This window comes from Calypte anna, chromosome 13, assembly GCF_003957555.1.
Source record: "Calypte anna isolate BGI_N300 chromosome 13, bCalAnn1_v1.p, whole genome shotgun sequence".
NCBI classification, from domain to species: domain Eukaryota; kingdom Metazoa; phylum Chordata; class Aves; order Apodiformes; family Trochilidae; genus Calypte; species Calypte anna.
In genome coordinates, this window is record NC_044259.1 from 7,507,279 (window position 1) to 7,531,382 (window position 24,104).

General features: G+C 44.9%; 1 protein-coding gene across 5 annotated transcripts in view; it reads left to right on the forward strand.

Annotated features, from left to right (window-relative positions):
• Positions 1–13,884, forward strand: part of CSNK1A1 (casein kinase 1 alpha 1) — a 34,015-nt gene extending 20,131 nt beyond the window's left edge. For 2 of the 5 annotated variants that reach the window (XM_030459431.1, XM_030459434.1), the window contains 6 exons: positions 801–940; positions 4,063–4,141; positions 5,146–5,220; positions 6,364–6,470; positions 7,227–7,375; positions 12,364–13,884. In XM_030459431.1, the coding sequence (XP_030315291.1) occupies positions 801–940; positions 4,063–4,141; positions 5,146–5,220; positions 6,364–6,470; positions 7,227–7,375; positions 12,364–12,371 (558 nt within the window). In that variant the 3' untranslated portion in view covers positions 12,372–13,884. Of the gene's footprint in view, positions 1–800; positions 941–4,062; positions 4,142–5,145; positions 5,221–6,363; positions 6,471–7,226; positions 7,381–12,363 lie in introns of those variants that run through there. The other 3 variants (XM_030459433.1, XM_030459435.1, XM_030459432.1) reach the window with 2 other exon arrangements.
• The last annotated feature ends 10,220 nt before the right edge of the window (positions 13,885–24,104 follow it).

Below are 24,104 nucleotides of genomic sequence, written 5' to 3' on the forward strand. Positions count from 1 at the left end.
ACTGATTGCTAGAATTGGAAATTATCCTTAGATACTTTTGCTTCAGCTTTTTTGTCTAGTCCTGAGCCTTGTGACAAGGAGGTGCAGTCTGTATAATGTTTGTAGATAGGCTGGCTGTCAGCACACTGATTTATTTAGCACCCACTCCTTTGTTGCTACATCCAAAATTGTTGGGCAAGCTTGGTTATTAGAAACCTGAACTGGATTCCATGTACTAGGCCCCAGCTTCCTGGCTGTAATAATACCAGTGTGTCATGCTGCTGTGATGGTCTTCTGGTAGTCTTAAAATAAGAATATGACTGAAAAGAAGAGGTCTTGTTTACTGTTGAAGGTTTCAACCTTATACTCTGCAGAGTGACAGAATTGTTCTTTGATGCAGTAGAATATATAGGGTGTGCCTCCTGCGTTAAGCTGCTGAGCTACCATTAACTCTGTAAATCTGGTGTGAGTGGATTTGGTGAGGTGTCCTTCACAAGACTTGGTTTCCTCCCTAAGTTGTGCACTGTAGTTAGAGCTAATACGATGCAAACTACAATACAGTAGTTGTAGAACTAAGCTACAGCTGCTGAGTAGCACAATCTAATCCATCCCACTGGATTCAGAAAAGGCTTGAACTAATTAATTCAGTTTTGAATTGGCTGGTTAAAGCTCATTGCAAATCTGCACTGTTACTTTGCTTCCTCTTAACTGTAGGCTATTACATTTTGTGGATGTCTTAAAATGTAGCTAGTGCCTAGTAAAAGAAGTTGGGGATTCCTTGCATTGTACAGGAATATAATCTATTTTCATTTTTCTTTAAGTTATTCCTTATTGACTTTGGTTTGGCCAAAAAGTACCGGGACAACAGGACACGGCAACACATACCATACAGAGAAGACAAAAATCTCACTGGCACAGCTCGATATGCCAGTATCAATGCACATCTTGGCATTGAGCAGAGGTGAGTTCAAGGAGATTACTGCTTTGCTTTTGAAGGCTGCAAGATCTTACTTGTAAGCTCCTAAAGTGTCTGAAATAATTTTATGTGAATAAGTGTATGTATCCCTTTTCAAATGCTTTTCTTTTTGGCTGTCTGTGCAAAGCTAGGGAAAAAAAAAATCCAAACATCTAATTTGCATTTTAAAGACAGTCTAGTTCTTGCAGGGGTGAGGTAGTTGTTCTGCATACTGGTTTCTTTTTTTCTAAAAGATAAAGCAATATTTCCATGTGTATCTGTCAGAGGACCACCACAAATGAAATGGTTGGTACCTGACTGTGTTGGTACCTGTTGATGCCACTTCTTACTGCTTTGAGTTGCAATTCTGTAGCCAGAAAGGGTATTCTTTATGTGGTATCTCTGTCCTGTTTTCTCACCCTTCCTTCAAGTTAGTGAACAATTATTTATCCTTTTGCCTGCAAGCAAGACTTAAAGATAATATGCTTCACTTACGCTTCACTTACTGTATGTGGGTTTCTGGTATACACAACCATGTCTGTTCTCTATGTTTATATGTACACAAGTATGTGTGTATACATGCTTTTATGTTTAAACTTTGCTTAATCAACAAACATAACTTTTATTATCTGGATGAAAAGCATATTGCTACTAGAGTATCATAGCAGTGGCCCAGGGGAGGTACACTTCCAAACAAAGTGCTCTGTTTGGTACTTGTGATAGATGAAGTGATGTCTCTTTCTTACCTGTACACCTAGATATTGTGATGTCTAAGTGTAATAGTGTGGCTCGATGACATCATGCTGAGGTCACTAAGGCAATGAATCTCCCATGAATGTCTGTGCTTCTGACTTAGAGTTTGATCAAGGTGGGAATGACAATTTCTGGTGGTCAGCTTCAACAGGACATGAATATTCAGTGCTTCTAAATGCTTCATCCTTCCTCTTATTTCCTTAAGACTCCTTAAGTGTATTTTATTGTCTGTCAGTGTCATTATTTAAGCTCACTTGACATGTGGGTCATGTAGGGTAAAGGACAGGTGTAATTTCTTGTAAGGGAATAGCTGTGTTAGCACCTTACCCTCTTAGCAGAGAGGGAACAGCAAAGGAGCACTGAATTTTTTATTTAGTTGAAGGTCTCAGCTGGTACTGGGAATTCTAGTATAGTTAGAAATGTAGCTTGGTTCATGCTAAAAGCTAGTAAACAGTCTAGATCAAGCCAACAATGAGACAAACAAATAATATATTCTTATAATCTGGAGAAACCAGTCCTGCAGCTTAAGGCAGAACATCTCAACTTAGTGCTGTACTTCAACTGTTACAGAAAGTGCTTTCCTATTGGTAATGAGAGCTATTCAGGATGAGCTGTGGGAGCTGGTTGCAATGTTCACTATTTCTTGTTTTAGTAATGGAGAATATTGTCCTATTTTCTAAATCCTGAAAATCATTTTTATCAATATGTGCTCAAATGCAATAAATCCATTACAGATTTACAGAACTGTTCCCTACCACAATATAAGGAATATAAACATTTAAACAATGAACTAGAAGGGGGATGGAAACCATTAATCCCAATATTGCTTCTGAATTTACCATTGCCTTCTCAGAAAATGTGTGTTGTGTCATGGCCCCACGCTGGTTCAGTGAATCCTGTTGATTATTAAAATCTGCAATTCTAACAGAATTAGCAGGTCTTGCAGACTGGAGTTTGTAGTCTTGGTATCATCCCTTTGTCTTTGGCTGTGGTTTCATGTTACAGCTAAGACAACATCAGAGCTAGCTGCTGTCCAGAGGAGTAAAGCAGTCTTCCCTCACTCCTGGGCACAGCTGGAGATTTTTTTGTCCTTGTGGTGAAATGTTTTAGGAAGCCAAGCAGATTTTCTTGTATGGCTCCCTGAGCTGATTTCCCTAAAGGGTCAGAGAGCTGGACCAGCAGTTGAAGTGGTGACAGACAGGCCATTCTGATTATCATTAGTGGTTATATTGGGTTGGCTATAGCACAAAGCAGGACCTACAACTTCTGTCCTCTGCTGCCAAGATCTGGAGATCAATCTCTCCAGGCTCTTCCAGGTTTCTCTCACTTAGAGGAAGCTGTTTGCCCATTTACAGAATCCTGTTTGCAGTACTGCTCTCAGCCTTTTTCTTGCAGATCTGTCTGGGTGGCAAAGCAGCAGCAAGACTACCTATCAGGTTTTTTTGATAAGGGAGCTGGGAGGACAAAGATGAGTTATTTTTCTGTCTTGTGTTAAATGGGTGTCAGCTGCAGAGAGAGGCAAAATCTGATTCTTCTGCAACTGGAAAGAGGCAACATTGCCAAGAGAAAAAATAAATAAATCATGGAGTATTTTTTTTCTGCTTCAGTGAACTATACTAGCTTTAGTGATCATGAAAACTGTATGGCAAGGTGTGGTGGTATTCATGTGGCTATAGTGTGGATCTGGAGCACATGCAGTACAGAAAATATCTGCATCCTCTTACATGAGTTTGCTTGCAGTCTGTAGATAGATAACTTTGGAGTCTCTAGCTGCATTGAAACTGCTTTCTTGTGGGGAGAAAGAGGCATCTTTGTATGCAAATAATTCTTGTCCTTTAAAAATCAGAAACAATTCAGGTTTTCTTTAACAGAAATGAAGAAAGAAAGGAGTTACACCCTTTCCAGGCTGCCTATTCAGTATTGTTCCCAGACTGAGGCAAGGTTCAGGGAAGAATTTTCCTGAATGAAATTAAGACTAACATCCTGTATCTCTCAAAATGCATTCCATAGTTCTTGCAGGTTCAACTTGAACTAGTTTAGTTCAGTTCCAAGCTACTTAATTAAATGGGAAAGACATTAAATATTTAATTTTCTAAAGTTTTTCCCCAAATTATTCTGATGTAACTGCAGATAGAAACTTACACACTCAATACCTACTGACTATTTCTTGCTTGAAAATGAATAGGATCTCCTGCTTGTGAAGACTTGTTACGTGTCTGCCAGTGGAATCCTGAGCACCTAGATGTCTTAGCTGTATTAGAAAGAGACCTTCTTTTGCACCAAAGCTTAGGTTTTATTCTTTAATTATTATTCTTTTTTTTTTTTTAATGAAATGCCAGAATTTGTAATTCATTCTGTTCTTTGTCTTTCTGCAGTCGTCGGGATGACATGGAGTCTCTAGGCTATGTATTGATGTACTTTAACAGAACCAGTCTGCCTTGGCAAGGATTAAAGGTAGGTTATGTTGCCTTTTTTTTACTCCACACCCTTCCTTTTTTTGTTTGGGTATTGTACTTCTGTCTGCTGGTCGGGATAGGTGGTTGTATATAATGTTTGGCTTCAGTTATACAAAGCAGCATTTGCCAAGGCATGACATTTATAGAATGTAGGAGAAAATTTTCCTGTTCTTCATGCAGTAGGCAAAATGTGTATTGTTTGACTGTCTTAAAATTTGTGCTAAACAATAGCTTACATCATCTTTGCAGATTATTATTGTCCTGTTGTAGGCTCAGGCCCTCTTCAGGAAGCAGAAAATAACATTGTTTAGTGGCTTTTGGAATTGCTATAGAGAATAAGGGATAACATCTCACCTAGCATGTTTAGTTTTAGTGATATGTCCAGTCCAATTTATGGTTTGACTGAATAATTATTAGCTGCAACAGAGTTGTTTCCAATACTACCCTGTGTGGTAGCCAAGTACAAGCACGGCAAATATTTCTTATTTGTTATATAGACTTCAGTAATTTGTTTTTGTATTTTAATTGTTTTTCTTCCTGTGTGGGAGTTGTGTAACCCAAATGGTGTTGCAGCTGCAAGTTTTCTAAAGGCAAGCAGCTTGTGAAACACTAGAACTCTTCAGCTGCAAATGAATGTAATGGCTGCTCACTGAAACACGAAGGCAGCCCCTGAATGGGGTACTGAGTGGGAATTAATAGAACTTTGGCAAATGGAACTGTGAGTCTGGCCTGTTTAATGGACAAAAGCATCAGCTAGAACTACACGAGCTGTGCCATGTGATGGAAGCATTAGACTGCAACAAATGGTATTAAACTGTGTCCAAATCTTAATACCAGATTGACCTTCATTCTCTTTGCAATAAGAGTGTGGGACTTTGAGATTTCACAGAAAATACTTATGGTTGACCAAAGGATTTTTGTCTTTTTTTTTTTTTTTGCTACTGTCCTTGTTAATCCACTGTTGCACAATATCTCTTATATTGTGACCTACATGTTCCACAGGCTGCAACAAAGAAGCAAAAGTATGAAAAGATTAGTGAAAAGAAAATGTCCACTCCTGTTGAGGTTTTGTGTAAGGTAAGAGTTTCCAGATGATGTCATACTGCAAAATGGAAGTTCTTCTCATTCTTCTTTTTATATCTGGTGCCAATATATTAGATGTTCAGCAGAAAATGCCACATGAAAATAATACTTCTCTGGTGGTCATGGGTGTCTTGTGTTTGGCCACCCAGCAAGACTGTTTGCTGCTGTTCTTGGTGTAGCTCATGCCACTGCCTTTTCAGCTGTTGGCTGTGCAAGCTCTCCAGCTATTTTAAGTGGGGCTTTTTCATTTCTTCAGCTCTACAGGAAAAGTTGTACATGTGCCCTCTTGGATAAATAGAGCCAAGATGAGACTGCACAGTTTGCCCATTAATACTTATTTCTGCTGCTTCAACAGTGTTCATATTGTCTTCTGTATTTCCAGTGGAGGCTGTAGTGGAATTGGATGCCAAGTGATCTTTAAAGCCACGTTGCAGAATGATGTTTTTACAGTGCTGTCCTTTGGGTCTTAAGATTTTTCTTGAACTGTGGCAGTCACATGCCTGTCCTTGAAATGTGGTAGTTTTTGAACCTCAAACAGCAGCACCCAGGATTGCACTTCAAGTCATGTACATTTATATAATCTTAGTCTGACATCCTTCAAGCTGCTGAACTGTTAAACCCTAAAAAAATTGGGGTTTTTTTTTGTAGTTCAGCACCGTGCTGTTTGCTGTTACCTATTTACACATAGGCTTTAATACAGCATTAAATGTATAAATATGTAAAGCAGGGAATCTTCAAAAAAAGTCTTTCTAGTTTGTCTTCACATTCTGTAGTGGTAACTGACCTTGCTCAAGTTGATCAAGGAAGGATGAGTGGAATCTTTAGAGCCAATTACTACTTTTTTCAGAGACCTAGTTAATAAGAACTAGGTTTAATTAGGATGAAGTTATTTAAATATGTTGTATGTTGAAGGTTTCGGTAACAGAGCACTTGTGATTGCAAAGCATGCATCAGGTAACAACTCTGAGGAAGAATGCAGAATAAATTAATAACCAGAGGCAGAGAGGCGTCTATGCACATGAATCTTCAGCCAGTTTTTCTCTTCCATTATAGACAGTAATAAAGCTTTTTGCCTTCTTAGAGGGTTGTTAGCTTTTTTCTGCAAGCCAGGGCTTGATTAACACTGTTTATTTACAGGGATTCCCTGCAGAATTTGCCATGTATCTGAACTACTGTCGTGGCCTGCGCTTTGAAGAGGCACCAGATTACATGTATCTGAGGCAATTATTCCGTATTCTTTTCAGGTCAGTCTCAAAGTGGAAAAGTACAGAAATTTCAGGGCTTTACCACTTGGTAACCACTCTGCAGGACTTGCACTGCAGAAAACTGCTCTGTGTGTATGTGGTGGTGTAGGGAGTTTTTCTGAAACTTTCAATTTCAGAGGTTGAAAAGCTAATTTAAAGACCTGAAAAATACTGTTCAACATTAAACCTGAAAGAAAAGATTCACTTGATTTTGACTTGCATAATCTGACCACTGATAATAATAGGTTGAGCCTGTGCTTCAAGTTCTGTTTCAAGTAGCTTAAAAAATTGACCCCTCATTTTTTGAATCTCCTTGTGTTTGGAGATGGACGGGACTGGCAGTTGTGTCTGAAGAGCTGGTACTGATCTCAAGAGTCTCCCTCCATATTTCTGGAATTCAAAGTAATTACTATCTTATGATCTACAGTAATTGCAGCCTCTCATTGAAATTATATGTATTTTAAAAACTAGAGAACCATAATGCAGAAAAACAGATAAGCTGGGTTGTGAGGAAGTGCTGCTTCTGCAAATGGAGACTTCTTTGAAAACAGTAAAGAAAATGCTGCTTGATGGTATTTGGACTTGCATCAGGAATCCCTTTTAAGTTAATAATACTTAGCATTTATATACCACTCATAATCTCCAAAGCAGCTTACAAAAAGAGTTAACTTCTGGTTCTGGGTTTTCAGCAGCGGCTTGGTATTGGCAATAAACAAGTTATGATGTGTTACAGTAAAGTATTTCACTCTTTTCTAGGACCTTGAACCACCAATATGACTACACATTTGACTGGACAATGTTAAAGCAGAAAGCAGCACAGCAGGCAGCCTCTTCCAGTGGGCAGGGGCAGCAGGCCCAAACCCCCACAGGCAAGCAAACTGACAAATCCAAGAGTAACATGAAAGGTTAGTAGCCAAGAACCAAGTGACGTTACAGGAAAAAAATTTACACTAATTTGGACAATGTCAGCAATTTAAGTGTTAGATCAAGGAGGTGGTTAAAAAAAAAAGTATTTGGCTGTTAATTTAAAAAGCAAAAAAAAAAAAAATGAAAAAAAAAAAGACGTCCTTGGAGAATTTGACTACTAACTTTAATACCAAAATGTCCTTGTTCTTCATATCATTTCTTCTGGGGATGTTGGGTCATTTTAACCACTGCATCTTTTGCTCCCGCATTAACCACTTTCCAAAAACAAACTGACTTGGTGGTGGGAATGTGACATTTTTATTTATTTTTATTTATATATATACATATATGCTATATATATTTATATATATATAAATACATAAAGCAATCCAAAATCCTAGACCTAACACTTCTTAAGGGATAAATCTCATTAACTAGGCAAGGATCTAGAGACTTTGGGTTCTACTGTGTTCCAGCTGGTAATAGTGCTCTGGGTTTGCTTCTGTTCTGTATGCCTCAAACACTTGAAACAGAAAATTGTGAATTATCTGGCTTCTTCTGATGGGTTTACATTGAAATGTTTGGTCCAGAGTTAAAGGAAAGGGCCAGTGAGCTCGAAATACTTTTCCTAAATCAGAATAACCCTGAACTGTTGTGGGACTGCCAAGTCACAATTTTCTAAGTATCTGGATGCTCTGGTGTGGGACTTAAGGTTTCTTGACTGTTTTTAATGTTTCTAGGTTATGGTTTCAAAGGGAAATGTGTGGAAATATTCCAGATATAATTGTGTTAAAACTGAGCTCTAAGAAGGCATGGAGAATTATTTTTTTTAAACATCCTGGAAGCTTTTTTAGATGGTTGTGACATGAATCTGCTGGTGGTTAGTTAGTCTAGTAGGTGCTACAGTGACTAGTACAGGCAGTCTTGTAATGAAACTGAGCTTCAAGATGAGCTGTGAATAAAACTGAAGCTAATGAGGTTGTCTGAGAACAGAGAAAATAGGTTTGTTATTGCTACTGAGGTGTTCTGTTGAAGTATTGCTGCTGTTTGCTACTCTTCGGTAAATCCTTCTCTTGATTATCATTTTTATATTTATAAAATCATACATCAAGTGAGCATGGCAGACTTGGAAGTCAAAGAAATGCTTACAGTAAAATTACCAAAACATTTTTCTTGTGTTGTGGCAGCATTCAAACATTGCTCAATTGCTTTTGTTAAAATAACTATTTAGGAATACAAAACCTCCTTGTATTTCTGGATGAAGTAGGGTAGCTGCTGAAATCTGAAACTGAAGAAAACAAATTTCCATAGGATACCATTAAATGTGAGATCCTTTGTGGCATAAAGAGTCCAACTTGTTTTGTTGGAGCTTACAGGTGTTACGACACTGGGGGCTGTAAACCAGTTCCTTCAGCTGTAACACCAGTATGTACCAGACTCAGTGATGAAGTGCCCAGGCTTAGGTTGCTTCCTGAAACACAGAGGCTCTGACTGGAGTTCAGAACCCACTACTGGATTCAGCCCAGTTCAGTCAGGGTGTGGAGAGGTTGGCTGTTGGAGCAGGAGGAAATAATTGGAGTGAAAATTCATTTTTCACTACAGCTCGCATTTAAGTGTAGGTTTTACAAGAGGTGATGATCTATAAGCCAACACTGTCCTGAAAATCAAGTTGTATGCACCTTAAGTGTTTTTCTGGTGAAGTATTCTGAGATTTCATGTGCTGCTTTCCTGGCTCAGGTGTTCTCTGACCAAGTGCTATACAGTAAGTGAAGAAAAGGTCATCATAATGATTATCAAACCTCCAGTTCTAGTGAGTGACAGAGTGCAAAGCTGCAGCTGAATGGCACCCATGTAACCAGGGAGGCTGTCTTGCAGTTGAACCTAATAGACCACTTCTGTTTCCTGGTGGATCTCCCTCATCACACTGTACTTCAGTCACAGGTCCTGTCATGGTAACTATGGTGAAGTTGTTTTTCCAGCAGAATTTCATTGGCTCTTGCATGAGTTAACAGCCTTCTGGGGAGATGGCTCCCTCCTCACCCCTCCCTTAGTGTGACCTTTGGATTGATCAAGCTGTAATGTCAGCAAAGCATTAAAGTAGTACTTGTCAAACATCAGAAGATTTCCCCTGTTTCCTAAAAGTTAGGCACTTCAGAGTCAAGATTCTAGATTTCTAAAATCCTGTGTACCTTTTTTTGTGTGGGAAATACTGCCTGTTAATGAAGATTTTCTGAAACCAGCTAAACTCAAGAGAGAGCCTGCATGTCTTGTATGCTCTCCCACACTGAACATTAATAAAATACCTGATTTGTTTCTTTCAGAGTTCAGTTAAATTCTCATGTACTTGGTGTAGCAAAGACTATGCTGAAGTGGCTTTAAAGGCTTCATAATTTCACATTATATATCCTGTTTAACAAGAGTACTTGAAATAACAATTTACAGGTGCATTTATTGGTTAAAACTTAGTTTACTCTGTAAAAGTGCAGGTACTGTTGAAGATGTGCATTTTGGGAGTGGAACAGGACAGCAAGGTGAAATCTGACTACTTTCAAACCGTGTCCAGAATCTTACATGATTTAGATTATTTGGACAGTGTGGTGATCTATGGATACTCCTGGCTGCCCTAAGTAAGATGTGTATTGAAGCATTTCACTGGTTCCTATATGTTATTTAGGCTGAATAATCAGTTTGGTTCCAGGGCAGCCTGTTCTATCAATGGCCTTTTTCTTTTTTTTTTTTTTTTTTTCCCTGTCCCTCTATGGAACCCTGATCTGCAAGATCAGCTGGTTTTGAATGTGGGAGAGATGAACTGTTTCAACAGAGTTCTGCTGACTCTGGGAAGTTTGGCTCTTGATCCCTTGACAGTGCAGTGGTTGTTCAGGTGTGATTTGTACCAATGTCAGCTTCCCTCAGTCATAAAACTGACTGCAGCAGTCAATCTCTGGGATAAAGTCTTATCAGTTCCATTTGCAAGGGATGTTTTTCATGTTCTTCAGTGTGGAGTCCTGTAAGCCTGTCAGCAGTCCCATTAGCATTCACTGGACACCTGTGGTCATGGCAGTATTTATTAGAACAGACTGTCAGTTCTACTAGAGATGTAGCTAAATGATAGCTAAATACTTTTTGCTTCTTTTGTACTACTTAGAAAAAAAGTTTGAGCACTTCTCAAGTAGAGGAGCTTCTTAGAGTATGACCATACAGTTGCTCTTTCCCTATTGAGCCCCCCCCCCATAGTCATAATAAAGCAATTTGAGTATCCCTTATGTTGCGTAGAGATTAAAGTTTTGGGTAACACCCCAGAGTGTTGAATGTGGACATTTGAGCAGGCTCTGTGTATAGTGAAGATTTGTTAGGTGCCAACATAAACTCTTCAGCATGGGCTTCATACTGACAAAGTCGTCTGTGTTACATCAATGTCTCAACATCTACTTTGGCAGCTGTGTTTGGAAACACTTTCATGTAATCTTAATAGGACTTTCAAGGGATGCTGCAGGTTGAACCAAGCTCTTTGTAGAGTTGGGCATTCTCTTGCCCAAAATACTTTTGATTTGAGGTGATCTAACAACTAGCAGCATATAATTTTGTTTGCATGTCCTTTGTCCTTGGGTTTTGGATATTATTTTCATTTCATGCTTCTAAAGCAATGGGTTGCTCTGCTTCCACATTTGGGAGCATACTCGTTGTTGACTTAGTTTTGGCAACTTAATGGAAGAATTGGTTTAAATGATGAATCATCACTGGAAAAACAGTGTAACTTTGGTTTTATGATCATAACCCTTACATGATACAACTCTGTCAGTGGAACTAAGGAGTAGCTGTGGTTTCAATTCTGGTGCTGGATAAAGAGAATTGTCCTTTGGTGTATTAACACAGAGGTCAAAATAAAGCTACTGAATCTCTTCTGACTGTAGCCTATTCTGTAAGAGTTAAAGCTTTCTTCTGGATACTGTCCAGATAGATCTTTTGTTTAAGCCTTGCACTCGCTTCTCTCTGGATGACAGCACAAGCTGTAGTTGAGGTCAGCTTTGTCTGTATTTCATTCTGAAGAGATTTCTGTTGCAAAAACTCTGAGCTGTTACTCAGATGAATTCATACATCAACAGAATACCATGCTATTTGGAGGGCATCCAGAACAGAAACTTCCTTAGCAAAATAGTCTTTGGTTGAGGCTCCTGTTACCTGTATGTGCTGCTACCTGAGTCACCATAATCAAGTGGGTAAGCAGTCACTTAAAGACTGGCTTAGCTTGCAGCAACTGGTTCTTTGAGATCTGTGGATATATTCCTTTACTCTCCCTTTTCCACAATGTCTTGAGCTTGTTGTTTGGAGTTTTGAACTTGAAAAGAATTGTTCTTGATGCCCCACCTCTGCTGCCACATGAGTTGTTTGACTTGTCCTTCCAAGGACAAAAGGTTTGCTAGTCACTGTCAAGGGGTTTTGCCTGGAGAATTGTACATATGAGCATGTAGTGAACACCAGTTAATGTAAGGTAAGTTTATTCCTGTTCCTTTTCCTCCTGTCTGGAAGGAGTCTGACACTGCTGGTCTGTGAGTCCAGACACTGCTGGACTGTGTCTCTGAAGAGGACCACTGCAATCAGATGAGTTTGACATTCAAGGATATAAACACAAGACAGCAGACAAGTAGCAAACAATCCTATGAAATTACACCCTGCTTCGTGGTGGCAATAACACATCTTGTTTTCAAACTTGGTCTGAGTTGCTGGTTGAGGAGTGTGGCATCCAGCTGGTGCATAAGCCAGCTTTCCTCTGCAGCAGTAGTTGTGAGAGAGAGGTGTGTTTGAGATAAAGGGTGGTGGCAAATGCTGGTTAGCTTTGGAAATGGACACCAGGAGCTCTACAGTTCTGAGATGGGGTGCAGCATTTTCCCCTTTGAATGACCATAACTGATGTTTAATTCTCCTGCTGTGAAAACTGTTTCTCATTTCCATCCTGTATCAATAAGTTGCCCTTGTGTTTATCTTTCAGGTTTCTGAGCATGGCAAGGATGGGACAAAGCAGAGCAGATCGGAGCAGGACTTGTCACTCCCCAAATCCTAGAATTTTTAGTTCATACGTACACTTGCCAGTGGCTGTGAGCAACCATTTACTTGGTGTAAAGAACTTAATATCAGTATAAACTGGCTCTGGGCAGTGTCGATGATGCTGCACTTTTGAGTTGTAGCAGCTGTAATTGTGAATATTACCGAGATAGTGAAACATGGTGTCCAGTTTTCTATTGCATTTTTTTCAAGTGGAAAAGTTAACTAATGGTTGACACACAAGTGGAGAAAATTGTGCATATGCCAATTTTTGTTACCTTTTTACTTTGAACTACACTGCTTATGAGATCTCATTGTTTTGGAAGAATGGCATGAACAGTCTTCGGCAACAGTTGTGATAATTGTAAATGCTCACAATTGTGCACTCTTTTCTGGTTATTCCTCCCTGGGTTTTGAAAGTTGTACACTTAAAACATTCTTAAAGTTGTTGGCTTCTATGTGCAACATACCAAGCCAGCTGACATGGTAGTAACCAAAGATTCCAGTTTTTAAGCATATGAGAGACTCTGCCTGCTTACCTGTGCTAGAAATAACAGCATCTAAAGTGAAGACTTAAGAGAAACTTAGCGACTACTAGATAATCTTTAGGACTCTGCATTAACTCTATAATGTTCTTGGTATAAAAGGAGAAACAGCATATTTGTCACGAAATTTAGTTAACATCTTACAACTGAAACTGTATGTAAGTTGCTTAGATAAATGTAATCACTGTAAACATCTATATGATCTGGGATTTTGTTTTTATTTTGAAGCGGGAGCTTTTTTGTTTACAAGTTCATTAAAAACTAAACTGTTTCTGTAAGGAAATGAGATTTTTTTTTTTTTAATCTGCCTTGTTAATTCAGTTTAAGAAATCTACATTACCCTGTTTTTAAACCAAGTTTCAATGCCATTTGTTAAGCAAAAGAAGTCGTATTTCTTTCTAAATCATTTTAGATTTAGTGTTGTAACTCTTCCTCATTTTGTTTTTAAATAAATTTTGTATTTTTTTCCTTGAAGGGGAAAGGGCAGTCTTGCATTTTTATGACTTGTTGTTTGAGACCAGCCCTCTGTACTAAGATTGGATTTTTTTAAAACAATGTGGCATCTTTTGCAGACCTGGTATTGGCAGCCTCCCAGTGTTGCCATGTCCTCCATTGGCTGGATTAATTGTGATTGCTAGTTTTGAGAAAAATTTGAATGGAGTATTTGGATGGTTTTAAACCAAGGCATTTTCTTTCAAGTTCTTGTGAAGTGGATATGACCAGATTTACTCTTGTTCTTGGGGACAGCCTCACACCATGCAGAGTTCACACTGGTTACTGCCCCAGGCTGTCTTCCTTCTCACTCCTATTCTAGCCCAGCTGAAAGAAAGAAATACTTTTATTGCTGGTAATTCTTTAACAGTGTAATTTATTCCTTTATAGCATGTCAGAATAAATTAAAAAAATGTCTGAAAATGCTGCCAGATGCCTATTGTGTAAATGTTGTTTGTATGTTAGCATTTGAGACAGTTCTATGCATGTAGCAGAGTTCCTGGTCACAATTCCTACGTTTACTGTTTGAAATGGTCTTTACTTTGAAAAGGTTTTTATTTTGAGAACTGTTTCTTCAGCTTCCTAAGTCCTGACACTGTGCACTCTGTCACCATGGGCTGGTAATCCGGATCAAGGCCGCACTCTTACATGGTCACTGTGCATATCCCTTGACGAGGAGAATCAGCCCTGAGAAGATGTTAAACTTTAGCTGGAGAACATCATGTGCTAATAAACATTTGCATAGATAATCTGGGAGTGCAGAGAGGCAGAAAGTCTGCTGTGCTTCAGAGATATTGGTGCACATTTGGAAACGCCCAAGTCAGAGCAGTCTCTGTTACGTGCAATATGGAAGAAGAAACGTAGCTCATCAGGCTGGGATCTTGCTGCAGGCTCTTGGGTCTTGTCCTATCCAAATAAGGATACTTTGCAAGCAATGCCTTGTATGAAAACCAGTTTGTTTCTGAAAACTGGTATCTAGAATACTGTGTTATGTCCTTGTATACAAGTTCTGCTGTCCAGGCAATGCATTCTGAATTGGCAGAAGGGGAAGAAGCGTCAATGAAATGCTGCCTTGGCAGCTGTTTTCAGGGTGGCTGCTTGGAACTGTTTTGTCACCACTTTTCTTGCTTTGACATGAGGTATTTGAAAGTCAGAGGAAATAATTTGGTTTCAGGAGAAAAAATTAATTCCTCTGTTCACTAAATTTAGTCATGACTTTGAGGAGAGAGGGCTGTCAAATTTTAGAAACAAAAATCCCTTGTTAAGCAAAGTAAGCAGGAGCAGTTCCTATGCGTGGAGTATCAAAAGCATTGGTTTGTAGTTATGCTCAAGCCTTGTCATGCAGAGGAGTGTGGAGTCCAATTAGGCTTTCAGACCTGGCATGTTAATAGAGTTACATCTGTGCAGAAGTCTGAGCTGAAACTGTCAGCTGTGTCATGCTGCTTTGCAGAAAATCAGCCTGCACCAGACATGCTGAACAATGAACAAGACAGCAACCTGCCTTAAAGAGGCTGGGATATTGAACACTCATTTGCTATATAATGTCTGGTTTGTAACAGATTTAAAACTGAAAGCATTAAAAGCTATGTGGATCTTGACTTCTGGTTGCAGCACTGCAAAGGTTTTTTGTTGGGAGGTTTCTTAGCTACAGGCTGAGGAAAAGTCAAACTTCTGCAAGCAATCCTTGGCCCTTTACATGTAGGTACCTTTATGACGGGCCATGAACTGCATGAACTACAGCCTTAAGGAAACTGCTAGATTTTGGGTGATTGTCAGGCTTCAGCAGCAGGTTGTTACCAGTCTTACAAAGCTGTGTACATTTTCAAGCCTCCCTATGGCAACTCCCAGGTGTCTTAAGGCCACCTTTTAGAGACTTGATTAATTTGGAGCATGAAGCACTCTTATGCAAGGCATCCTGGTTCATTATTTTTAACCTATTTAAGCTATTCCTTGTTAGAAGCAATTGAGAGCCTTTCCCTTTTCTCCCATAAAAGGCTCTGCAAGAAGGACAAACTGCTCTAGGTTTCAGTTATTGGTAACATTATGCTCACTGCCTTCTGTGGTGTTGGGTATTGGTAAAAAGTGATTAATTCAAACCCTGATTATGCTGAAAACAGCCTCTGAAAGCAAGATTGGTGTGTTGTGCCATCCTGACTTTTTTTACCCATATATCTATTGAATTCTATCTGTATGAGGATTATGTGTTGACTTGTTCTGCTGTTCCACTACTCTGCCTGTTCTCTCAGTTGGCTTTTCCAGGTGCTTTATTTTCAACTTGTACATGCTTTGTGTGATGTGCTTTTCCTAGAATGGGCAGCAGCAGAGGTGAAGGTGTCTGGGTCCATAGCTGGGCTGCTTTGAGCTGGAACCTGGCTTAGATGCCTCGCTGGAGTCCCTTCCACCTGGATTTTTTTCTCTGATCCCAAATTGGCTTTTTGCATAAGGATTTAATTTCTCCTGACAGCATTCTCCTATTTGGTTGATTTGTTGGTTAGCCAGCTCTGACAGCCCCATCTGCTCCTTACTTAAATTGTAGTGAAGTAATCATGATTTCATATCAGTTTGATATCATAATATAAGTTTATGAGCATGGCAGGCTCCAAGCTAAAAGGAAAAGTGGGCTGGGAGGAAGAGCTGTCTGCTCTGAACGTGACTGTCTCTGGAAACACAAGGCAAGGGATGATGCAGAGGAAGTACCCATCCTCCTAATTGAGCCTGAGTGGAGGGACTGTGTCCATGGAGTGTTCTAATGTGGAAATGGGTCCCTAATGTAATCCTTGTCATCCAGGGCTAAACAGGAAGGGGGGAGGGTGGAACCAGGTCTGTATGCAAAGAATTGAGATTGGTGTTGTGCCAGGACACAAGGATGTTCATCGTTCTCAGCTGCATTAATGAAGCTTTTCAAAATAGACCCAGGGCTGTGTTGTCCTCAGTCATGAGGGAAAGCTGATGGATGTGTTTAAGGGAGACAGTGGCCAAAGGACAGGGCTGTGTCCTTGTGTTTAAAGGAATCATTGGGCTCATCTGCTTTGCCAAGCTCTGCAGTGAAGGTGTGAAATGTTTTGAACTAAGATACTGCCTTGATTCTTTGCATCATATCAGAAATAATTAGATGTGACTGATGTTAGTGCTGAATTCATGTAGCTGGAAATCAGGAGGAGCTAGGAAGTATTCTCACACCAGCCTAGGGTGAAGAGATCTCCAAGTATTTTGTCCATAAAACTGAAGGTGATGTAACTCCATTTTCAGGTAACAGCTTGGATTTTTGGCACTGGGGGCTGCTTCTGGAAGTACCTGGCCACACTTGATTCTGTTTGGCATCTCCAGGAGCCTTTTGTTCCTGCTGATAGTACAGCTTGGGTTTTGTAAACACAGCTGGTCTTAACTTCATTTCTTTCCATCTCTGAGTTTGGATGATAGCATCAATACATGTAGCTGATGGAGAGGCTTTTTTCAGAGCTGTGGTGTGCTGAAGAGCAGGCTGCCAGCTCCCTTTGCTGCCCCCTGTTCTTTGCTACCCTTGGAATAGTAGTGAGCCTTGAGCTACTTTGCAGATGACAGACTTTGAACTTTTACATTAAAGCCATTTGAGATGTTCAGAAGATCTTGAAAGGTGTCCATGCTGTTGTACAGGGCAGACTGGCTTTTGGGCTTTCCTTGTTGGAGCCCTTGTGTGTAATGATAAATCTGGGGCCTGATCCTTCCCAGCCCTATAAATACCCAGGGCAGGTGCTTGGCTTGGCACAACTCATAACCATGGAGGTGAGGCAGTGCTACCTGTGCTCTGCCTTTTGGGACCTTGTGGTCCACCAGACAAGGGGCAGAAGAAACAGATCTTTCCCTTCCTCAACCCCTGGGTGAGTCCCTCATATGTGGTTGTGGCCAAAGCAGCACAGTGGGACTTCTAAATGAGACCATCAGCTGTTCGTAACTGAGAACCTCAGGGGTTAATACCCTGCTTACCCTGAGATCTGGCTGGCTGTCCCTACTTGCTGAACACACTTCTTATGTGGGTTTTGTACATGAACTGGTTACACTGCTCAGCAGTGTGGGCAATTTTAATAGTCCATGAGCCCATCTCTGTACAACAGGGACTGATGTTTCACAGGTCCTGCTGTCCCCAGGTAGGTACAAGGGGGCTGACCCCAGGACCACCCTGGGGCTTGCAGCAGTTTCTCTGCTTGGGCTCTGCTGAGAAGGATTTGCCAGATCTTCATCTGGTAGCAGCAGTAGGTAGAATTTCACCAAAGTCAGGCAGAAAGGAGCCAGGAAGCTCTTGTCTGGCTCAACACAGGGGCAGGGAGTGGGGGAGGAGAGCAGAGGTACAGCTAGAAACTGGTGCAAGTCCTTTGGGCTGAGAAAAATCACTTGGGCTGCAAATAGATTCATGCTTGTGTGCCAAAGGCTTCCCCCCCTGGCACAGTTTTGACTTGTGCTGAGCTCTTTCCTCCTCTGTGGCTGCTGGCATGGGTCAGGTCACCTGGTGGGGAAAAGCCATCAAACAGCACCAGGAGTGTTTGCACAGTGGTGTGGGTGTGTTCATTTCTGTTCCTTTGGGGGTGGCCACTTGAATATGTGAATGGGACCTTGGGTGACTCCCATAGCGTGGCACTGTTGGAACAGCAGGTATGGCCAGAAATTCCTACTGACCCATGTGCTGGAAATGCTCTCCTTCCTTCCCAAGACCCCTTCTGGAGTAGGAAAGGTGAGGAACCCAGCTGTGGCCATTCTTCCCTTGGACTGCACAGGAAGGATTAATAGATGGCATTTATTAGAGAAGTTTGTGCTACAGTGGCTGCTTGTGTCCGGGTAACTGAAGAGCATCAATCACCCAAACCCCATTTGTGTTGCACCCCCAGCGTGGGAAGGTTCTGCTGTGCTACAGCTGGGCTACAGCAGGTTCCTGGCTGCCTGGCCTGGAGCTGTTAACAAATCCCATAAACTGATTATGGGTGTAAGTCATTGCTCAGTGACCTTTCTCCCTCTCGCTGACAGCTTTTTACATTGCACCTCCTGACCTTCCCTCTACCTGCTGGCGGGGAGCTCCCAGCTCTGGGGCAGCACGGGTGGGATGGGAGCTGGGCATGGGTCTGCTGGACTGGGCAGCAGATCCCACAGCCAGCAGACCCTGCCAGAACCTGGCAGCATCTTCCCAGGAGGCAAAGCACAAGCTTGGGAAGTTCATGTTGATTGGAAGTGGCTTGTTTATGCTTTCCAACATGTGAACAGCTCTCAGAGGCTGATCTGTGCTCTGTTCAGCCTTTCCTATTGAAAGATCTCCTGGTCCCAGACCCAGTCTTGTGTCTCCCAAAACTCCAACTGCAGGCAGGGGTAGGGAGCTGTGTGGGCAGGATCCCTTTGGTGGCCAAGGAGAGGTTTAATGGTGGCACTGGACAGACTGGCTCAGTTGTGGATAGGCAGCACTTCTTGGCTTGGCTATTTTTCTGAGGAAGGAGCTGAACTGGGGTGACAGGGAACACTTTGGTGACCACGAGATGCATGGTGTGGGGTGTGTTTGGATGTATTTATGGCCCTTTGTGAGAAGGGAGCAGCAGGAGGAAGGAGTTGTCGTAACACAAGCCAGGTTCCAGTGCCAAGATCACGCAGGCAGCTGTCTGCTCCTCTTTCCTAGAGGACTCCAGTGTGTTCCCTGCCTCAGGGAAGTCCCGGGGTAGCTGCCCACTCCCTGTCCTGTCTGCGGGTAATGGGAGAGCCTGGAACCACCCACTTGCTGTCCTCCCACCTTCTCCTCTGACCTGCTGCTCTTGGGGGTTCAGCTGGTGAAAGCAGAGCCGGTGCTGCTCTCCTCAGTGGGGTTGCTGGGTGACTGAGTGGTAAACACAGCACGGGCCCAGCCTTCCCCTCCCCTTCCTGGAACCAGGGCACAGCTGTCCCTGATGGAGCTGAGGAGCAGCAGCCAGGGACCTGGCTTGAAGGGCAAACAGCCCCATGCCTGGGACCTGGTAAGCCCCAGCTCATGGGTGAGAGCAGCCTGCCTTTCCCTGTCTAGGCATGTGGCACATGCTGGTGACCCCTGACAGAGCCCATGGGGCTGCTGGCTGCAACAAGTGGCCCAGTTCTTAGCCCAGTGTTCCATTTTGCTGCCCAAAGAATCTCCACTGCTGGGAGCATCCCAACACAAGAGTCCCAGAGCTGCAGCATCCCTTCAGATGATGCTGCTCATCAAACCCCCAGTTTCCAGAAGCTTCCCTGTAATCTCTAGGAAGAAGTTTAAAGATCAAGGTCCTGGAGCAAACACACAGACAAGGCACAGTCAAGCCTATTTCACCCTTGGTTCTTCCTGTGCGTGATATGGGGGCTTGTGTGGAGCATGGTGGCAAGCCTGCCAGGTTCTAATGTGTGGTGGGTTGCAGTGGGGTTATCTACAGTGCTGGCAGGCTGTGTCTCTGGCAGGGAATGGGAGAGGAGTGTGGTATTTGGAATAATCCTGCCCCTCTAAATAGCTCACCAGCTGCTGATGCTCGTTAATGTGGCTGAGCCTTGGTCCTGGGGGGACGTGGGGTCCTTGGGATCAGGGTTGCAAGGGGAGCTTTGTGCGATGGGAAGGAATCCCAAAGCCTGGGGAACACTTTCCAGGAAAGAAGTGCTTGTGCCCAACAAATCCCATTTCTAGAAGGGCAAGGCAGCCTCCCATGCGGATCTGTGGCTGCTTTTATTCTCACCGCAGTCATCGAGAGCTGGGGCTGAAGCCCTGATCTCAGCCTCTGTGCCTACATCCTGGGAGCTAAAGGCTGAACCAGCTCCACGTCAAAGAGCCCTTTGTCAGCTCTCCAGCTGCCCTGGAGCTGGCTGCTGGCGTCTTCAGGGTGTTGCCCTGGTTTAGAGACCTGCGTGTCTGCTCTTGAGTGGGTTCAAAAGTGTTGGCCCAGACCAGAGCCAGGGTCCCATGTGCACCCTGCTCCCCTCACCCTGGTGCCAGGGAACAGCCACGAGTTTCCTGGCTGCGTGGGTGCAGCTGCTGCAAAGATGGTACCGAAACTGCTGCGGCAGCTCTGTCTGGGGGGATGGGAAAGCTGAGGGATGTTCTGGGCAGGGCTGGATTTCTGTATGGCTTACCTGGCTGTCCTTGGGACTGCCACCTGCAGCTGAGCCCTAGCACAAATTCTGCTAAACGCCTCCCCCCCAGGTGAACTTGGGTGAACATAAAGCAGCTTGAAGCTTTAAGTTTATCCTTTCCCCCCCAAGAAAAAGTGCTTTGTCTGAGTGTGGAGTGGGGTTTGGAGGTGCTGTTGTGACAGGCCAGCAATGGTGCAGGAAGTTGGATGAAGTGTTTAAACAGCTCTGCTGCAAGAGCCTGAAAAAGAGAGACAGGTAGTCTAGAAGCATGGGCAGAGCATGGCAGAGCCTCCTCTCTGGGTCTGCTTCATCATCCTTGTCTCTGCCAGCTTGGCTAGCCTGCTGCTGCCCTAAGTGGCATAGGCAAATGTCTGGGGTGTGTTGCACCTAGGTTCAAAATTAAGACCATTTTCTCTCAGGTGGATAGCACAGCTGTCTGGCTGCCTTCAAACCTGCCCACTCAGTTCCTGAGCCCCTGCAGTCCAGCTCGAGCAATAACATCACTTTCAGATAAGGAGAAAATAAGGCTCTCATTTCTTCAGCTTGCATCAGGAGGAGCGTGGTAGATCCCTGGTGTCTAGTCTGGCTTTTCCTGATAGCTGGTGTATGGAGGTGTTGCTGATGGAAAGCTGAACACAGTGTGGGAAGTGCTTTGGTTTAAAGTGTGTGAGCTGCCACCCAGTCTCCTTCCTGCAGAGGAGCCCCCAGGTGCGGTGTCTGCTCCTGCCGGGGTTGGGCTAGGGCATTTGGCTTTCCCAGGCTCCGAGCAGGGGTGGGGGCTGCCAGCTCGGGGCAGCGCCGGCTCTAGAAGGAGAGATACGCATCTGACTCGCACGTCCTGTTAGATAAGCACTTCTCTTTTAACATGCTTGCTGGGTAGGACCAACGCCTACCTTTCAAAGCTGCCATGGCGTTGAAAAACCATTCCTGCTGTCGGCAGGATTTCATCAGACGAACGCGTCCTCTGCCTCTTCCTCCCCCTGCTCCCGCACTGCGCGGAGGCTCCGGCCCCTGCACCCACCTCCCAGCCCATAGCATCGCCGTGACCCCCGGCAGAAGAGGAGCTGGGAGACTCCCTGCACCTACCACCGCCCATGCAGCCACCCTGAGCCTCTTCTGGTCCCTCCACCTGCCTGCGAGGCACCGGGGCTGGTGGCAGGTGGGACAGCCCCTTGCTGGTGGGCCTGGGAAAGAGCATGAGGTTGTTTTCAGGGTGGGTTTCTTTCTTTCTTTCCCACCTATAAAAACTTCTAGGGCATTTCTTAAAACACTCTGAAGTGGCTCCTCTGTCCCATACAATCCTGTCCCATACCATCCTGTCCCATACCATCCTGGTCTCAGCCTGTTTTGTGCCATACCACCCCTAAGCAACCAGCTTCAGCTCCTTCATCCCACTTAGCCCAGATTTTCTTCTAAATAGGTCACTCTTTAATTGAGGACAAGTACAAAGTTCCTCTGTTTCTCCTAGTCCTCCTAGGCTGGACAAACCCACTTCAGGAGCTGCGAGACCTGGGGCAGGGCTGAGTGATTTAATCCATAGTGGCTGCTGCAGCTCTGGCTGGATTCTCCAGCTCCAGGTCTTTTGGTTGCTGGTGTGTGAAGCTGGGGAGGGCAGGGCAGGGCAGGGCAGGGCTGACTCAACAGCCCTCTGAAAGCCCAACCCTTGCTCATTTGCAGGAGCAAGGTAGATTTAAAGCAGGAGTCTGGGTTGTGGCTGTTACAGAGGAGGGAGTCCTGATCTGCTGGGGTTGGGTTGTGCATCTCCCCAAAGAGGGGAAACCCCAAATGTTGCAGCTATTCCTGCCCTTGAAAGGGGTGCTTGGCATGGGGATGCAGACCCCTGGAAGGGCTCAGTGCTGGAGAGTGTGAGCTTTTTGCTCTTCATCTCCCTCCTGGCTGTGCTGTGCAGACCCCACAGGTGCCCCAACTGTAAGGAGATCCTGGGGCAGCCCACGGGGCCCAGCCCGGCAGCTGCCTGCTCCTCTGCAGCACAGACTCCGACTCCCAGCCCCTATCTGTGTGTATTTAGTTTTCCCTGCTCGTCTCCATGCAAACAAAAGGCGGACAAAATGAGCCAGCTGCGGCCCCTTGATCCTGGCTCCATGGATCAAAGTCCAGCTGGGAGCACGGCCAGCTTGTGGCTACGGGACTTTTTGCTGACCAGGGAGGGGTCTGCTAGAGCAGGACGGACATGGCTCTGGATCCTGCCACACTGCTCTGGGATGCTCTGGGGTAGCAGAAGCAGCCCTGACCCGTTTTATCCAGAACGGGAGCTGGTTCCCAACCCCGGGGCAGAGGTTAATACAGCCTCGGAACGCGATGCCAGAGCTTGAGCTCTTTCCTCACAGGAGGAGAGATAAGCCCAGAGCCCGGCCCGTGGCGCTGAGGCTGTGGTGTGCCTTCAATCTACATTGGTTCCCAACAGGCCCTGGGCGATGGGGAAGGAGCTGAAGGGGAGCGGGCAGGGGATGCTCCCTGCCTGCCCTCTGTGCTGAGCCTGTGCAGCGAGTTGTCCGCAGTCTCTGCTGCCAGGGCAGGGCCAGCCAGGGGAGGATCAAAGCCAGCCCTCGTCCCAGGCCTCAGGGGACGGGGGTAGGAGGGAAAGGCGGTGGGAAACTTGTCCTGTTGGCGATCGGCTCCCGCCGCCTCGTCCCTGCCTGGCTGCGTTTCACTTTCCCAGCTTGCCGGGGGTGCTGGGCAGGGCGAGCCGGACCCGCCTGGTGCTGATCCGCGCCCAGCAGGGCTGGGGCTGCCGGGCCTGCTCGCCGGGACCGTGACCTGCTGACGGAGGGGCTTTCGGGAGGGCGGAGCTCACAGGGCCGGGATGGACTGGGCTGGCTCTGGGTTCCGGCGGGCCCAGTCCCTGCCCCCGGCTGTCCCCGCCGCTGCTGAGCGCGGTGCGGGAGCTGTCAGTGCCCGTCCAGCAGTGGGGAGCTGAGCTCTGCCCCGCCGGGTTTGGCACCGCCGCCTGCGCACCCTGCGCGGTGCTGATTCAGCGGGGTGGGGTCTGCCAGCCCCGGCTGGGAGCAGGATGAGCCCTGCGGCGGGCACCGCACCCGCCTCCTCCATCCCGGTCCATGGGCTGGCAGCTCCCCTGCACCCTGCCCGCCTGGGCTCCTCGGGGGGGGCCCGTGCCCGCCCCTTCCCGCTCCCTCTCCAGCTTCCCACGCACACGCTAATCCCGTCCCGCTGCAGCAGCGAGCGCGGCTCAGCCCTAGCAGGGCTGGGTTTGCAGGCACAGCCTCTGAGCCGGGGGTCCTGGGGTGCTGTGAGCCCCCCGGGATCTGAACCACGCGGTCCTGCCTGGATAGAGCCAGGCACATCCCCGTGTCTCCAGCACAGCTCCGGGGAGCTGGGGGGTTCGGCAGCGTAGGCCTGGGGGGCTGCTCTCTGGAGCCAGGGAAGCGGTGGATGTGGATCAAGGGGGATGCGGTGTGTGGAGCCCCTGGAAGGGCTATGCAGAACAGGCAGGACCAAGGTTCATCCAAGGGCCCCTGGGGATGCAGATGGACTCCACTGCTCCTCTGCCACTCACTTGGTGCGTGTGTACCTGCGTGTGATCACACCCTCACCT